General features: G+C 43.4%; 1 protein-coding gene across 1 annotated transcript in view; it reads left to right on the top strand.

The window, feature by feature from the left end:
- The first annotated feature begins 209 nt into the window (after positions 1-209).
- The window catches only part of SLC18B1 (solute carrier family 18, subfamily B, member 1), a 21,641-nt gene continuing 18,484 nt past the window's right edge, over positions 210-3,366 (top strand). The window contains 2 exon segments of the mRNA XM_009319134.1: positions 210-225; positions 2,625-2,771. Of these exon segments, the coding sequence (XP_009317409.1) occupies positions 210-225; positions 2,625-2,771 (163 nt within the window).

The raw sequence follows: 3,366 nt of genomic DNA, 5'->3' as shown, positions 1-3,366 counted from the left end.
GTTCACTCTGCCTCAGCCATCCTCTTCCTGCTCCTTTTTGCTTTCTCTATTTCTCTCCTTGTCTCTTGCTGTGGTAACCTTTACCTTCACCCTGGAAACCACGACCCACTTTTTTCTTCAAAATGCCAGACTCCAGTGATAGCTTACGTGCCATGCTGTAAACTGGGGCTCAGGAACTGAGTAATGAGTAGTTCAGACAGCGGCACGGTATGGCGAGGCAGCCAGGTAGGCAGGCGAAAGTGTCATGTATTACAAACTCCCAAGAGAAGTCCATGACATGCTAGACTCTGAACAATCAGTTCTGAATTTCAGTTCTGAACAATCCTTGCAAAACCTATTTCCCTCTGGCATCTGTTTCTAGAAATACCAAGCACAGGCATGTGCTAGGATTAGACTTCCAATGTCACAAGGTAGAATTATCTCATTTTCCTTCCAAAACAGACATGATTTCTCAGTCTTGTGGAACATCGAGTTGGAAGCCTTCTTACAAATAACACCAGTGCACATTTCACCCTACTCTTCCTAAACAATTATCTTTTTCATTTCCTGGTCACACAGTCCAAAAAAAGGTCGTGCATCATAAAGATGGGAGGCCAGGCTATTTTTACTGATTTTCTTGCCCTATATCCACAGAAGTCCTGCTCACCAGTCAGGAGGGGAGAGACGTGTATTTCCAAGTGCTTCCAGGTAACAGAACAGCCAACCACGTGCTGCTACTCAAGAGTGCAAGAGATGTCTGCATCGAGTTTCAAGCGCCTGGAGAAATTATGGTGAGACCATTCTGGGGTCTCAGAAAGAGGACAAGCTATGGCATTTTAATACCAATTTGAAAAGAAGAAAGACCTTGATGTCATGGTAACTGAACAAAACAGTTTGCTGGTTTTCATTGCCTTCCACAGATTCTGCACTAGACTCTCAAAGGATGTGGTTATCATGTGGTTACACTAGGGCCATTTAAAACTCTCCAAATACCTGTGTGCAGCCACTATGACTTCTGGCAAAAGAAATAGCAATATGATGCAAATAAGCACTGGCTAAGCAATTTCTGGCTTGTAATGTAAAAGTATTTCTAAGATCTCTACAAATATATAGAACAATAATAAGGGAGATGTATTCCCACATGTGCTGAGCATTTCAGAATGTCCTGGATGTCTATGAAGGAAACTGCTCTTAAAGCAATTGTTTTTAATATGTTTTTGTCTTGTGGACATAAGGAATGGATGTAGACTCTATTTGTAGTATTTATAGAGGGCTAGTGCTCTGAGGTTCGAATTCTACATATGATTTGGGATCTAAAAGGAAAGATACATTTTTTTAAAGTTGCTGCAGACATGACATAAGCAGGAAGGGCTTGTATGCTTTTAAAGAAATGATTTTTGTTAGACTTGAAAAAGTACCGTGACAGGCTGGTAACAAGTCCCGGTTCAAAGGTTACCAAATATTTATAGCTTACGAAGAATATATGAAGAATGAACAAACATGTTCCATCAAACAGTTTCTTCTGGCAATAATGAGCAGTGCGTAAGTAAACTGTTTGCATGCATAGGGAGTTCACAGCCCCATTTCATTACTGGAACCATAGCTCACGCTGATCACAGTGCATCACTGCTACTTCCCACACTTCATTGACTTTGTGGAAATCTGACTCCACAGGCTTTATTGGATTACTCATTACTCACATGTAATTATTAATGAGAGGAGGACTGGGTTTTGAAAGTAGTTGGAATCTGTTGAGTGAGAGTCTAGACTGAGAAGAGCAAGTAGTTGGAGTGAAAACTATTTCACCTCCTGAACATAATTGACTGTCTATCTCTAGCCACAAAATGAAAGCTTTATTCTCTCTCTGCAATTTTAATCTCTCTCTACAAGTTTCTCTTATTCGCTCTATTTGTGTGTCATGCTTTGCATGTATCACCTTTTTCTTGTTATCCTTTTGCCGAACTCAGGATGACTTGCAAGTGTTCTTCCTCTTTTTTTGGGGTGTAAGGCTGTTCAAGGGGCAGTATCTACGAAAAGGATTTACGTTTCCGTGTTTTTCTGGAGGCAGGCGGGAAAAGATCAAGGTAGTTCTTAGGGATTTTTTTAACTTCACAGCCATAATATATGTCACACACGATATATTATCAAAATAGGCTTCCCCAAAGGAATGTGTGGCTGTTGTTCTTTGTGGCTGCTAAATAGTTTTAAGTTCCCTAATCCTGTGATAAGAAAGTAATTCTGCTTTTTCCTATCACATGGAGTGTGGGATTCTAAAGTTAGCTACATGGCAACCTTTGCTCTGCAATGCCTTGTTATGCATCTTAATATTATAACTGGTGACTAGATGGAATACTGATGGCCTAGTTAAAATAGTGCTTTTAGAAGTAATTACTGTTTTTTCTCTTCAAGCAATAGGTGGTCTGTCTTTTACTAAATTTTGAAGAGGTCCCCAGCTCATGCCTCACCTCCTTCCTCATTTTCCTCCCCTCCCGTTAGGAACTTGTGCCAAATGGATTGACTGCATCACCTCTTCCTCATCTCCAGCCTGAATTTACTCCTGGCCAGTTTATAGCTATTGATTCTTGTGACAACTTTGTCATTCAGCTCTTCCGTTACTGTTTTGTGGTTCCTGTAACTTGCTAGAGGCTGTGGAGATGATCTTCGATGTTACTTGGTCTACCAGTCCTCAGAAGCCGTCCTGAATCTCCCTTTGGTATGGAAGACAGAGACGTTACAGCTCTTCTTAAAGCAGATGAATGCCCGTGCTTACAAGGCAAATCAGCAGTCCTACGGTAACTGCCAGCCACCCCTGAGGAATCTTAGAGAGCGAGGCCGGGCCACAGGGGTTAAGCCGTCAGGAAATGCAGTCAGGTTAGTCAGCTGTAGCCGAGTCCCTACAGCCGATTCCTCTTTACCATCCAAACTTCCTTTAGCTGCACGAAGTGGGATGTACCTCTTGGGTCCCTGACCCCAGCTCCCCCAGTCCCTAGCAGTCACAATAACATAATATTCATAAACTCTTTGAGCGCCTGTTTTAATACACTTGGGATTTACACTTCCATCGTGAGGGGCTTTTCTATAATGTGTGTTGTTCTGCTTGTCGGAAACATCTTTCTAATGTCCCGGTGAGGTATAGCTGTATTCAGCAAATACCCGCTTGTTCTCGTGATAGCTCTGCCGCTACCTCCTCGGTTTTCTTCACCTGCAACCTGTGGAAGCCGCTGTACCAAGAGCACAGGCTGCACTTCATGTTTGACCAGGGCCACTAAGTAAGCAGCTCCCCCAGCCAGATGCGCAGCCTTCCCTGGAAGCCAGCAGGTTGCTGCCAGGCTGCCCAACGCCCGGCGCCTGCTGTCGCCCTCGGTGCCCTCCCCGGCCGGGCTGGCA

Source organism: Pygoscelis adeliae, unplaced genomic scaffold (assembly GCF_000699105.1).
Source record: "Pygoscelis adeliae isolate BGI_AS28 unplaced genomic scaffold, ASM69910v1 Scaffold172, whole genome shotgun sequence".
NCBI lineage: Eukaryota > Metazoa > Chordata > Aves > Sphenisciformes > Spheniscidae > Pygoscelis > Pygoscelis adeliae.
Note: the sequence above shows the minus strand (reverse complement) of the source record. Positions and strands in the feature narration are given on the sequence as shown.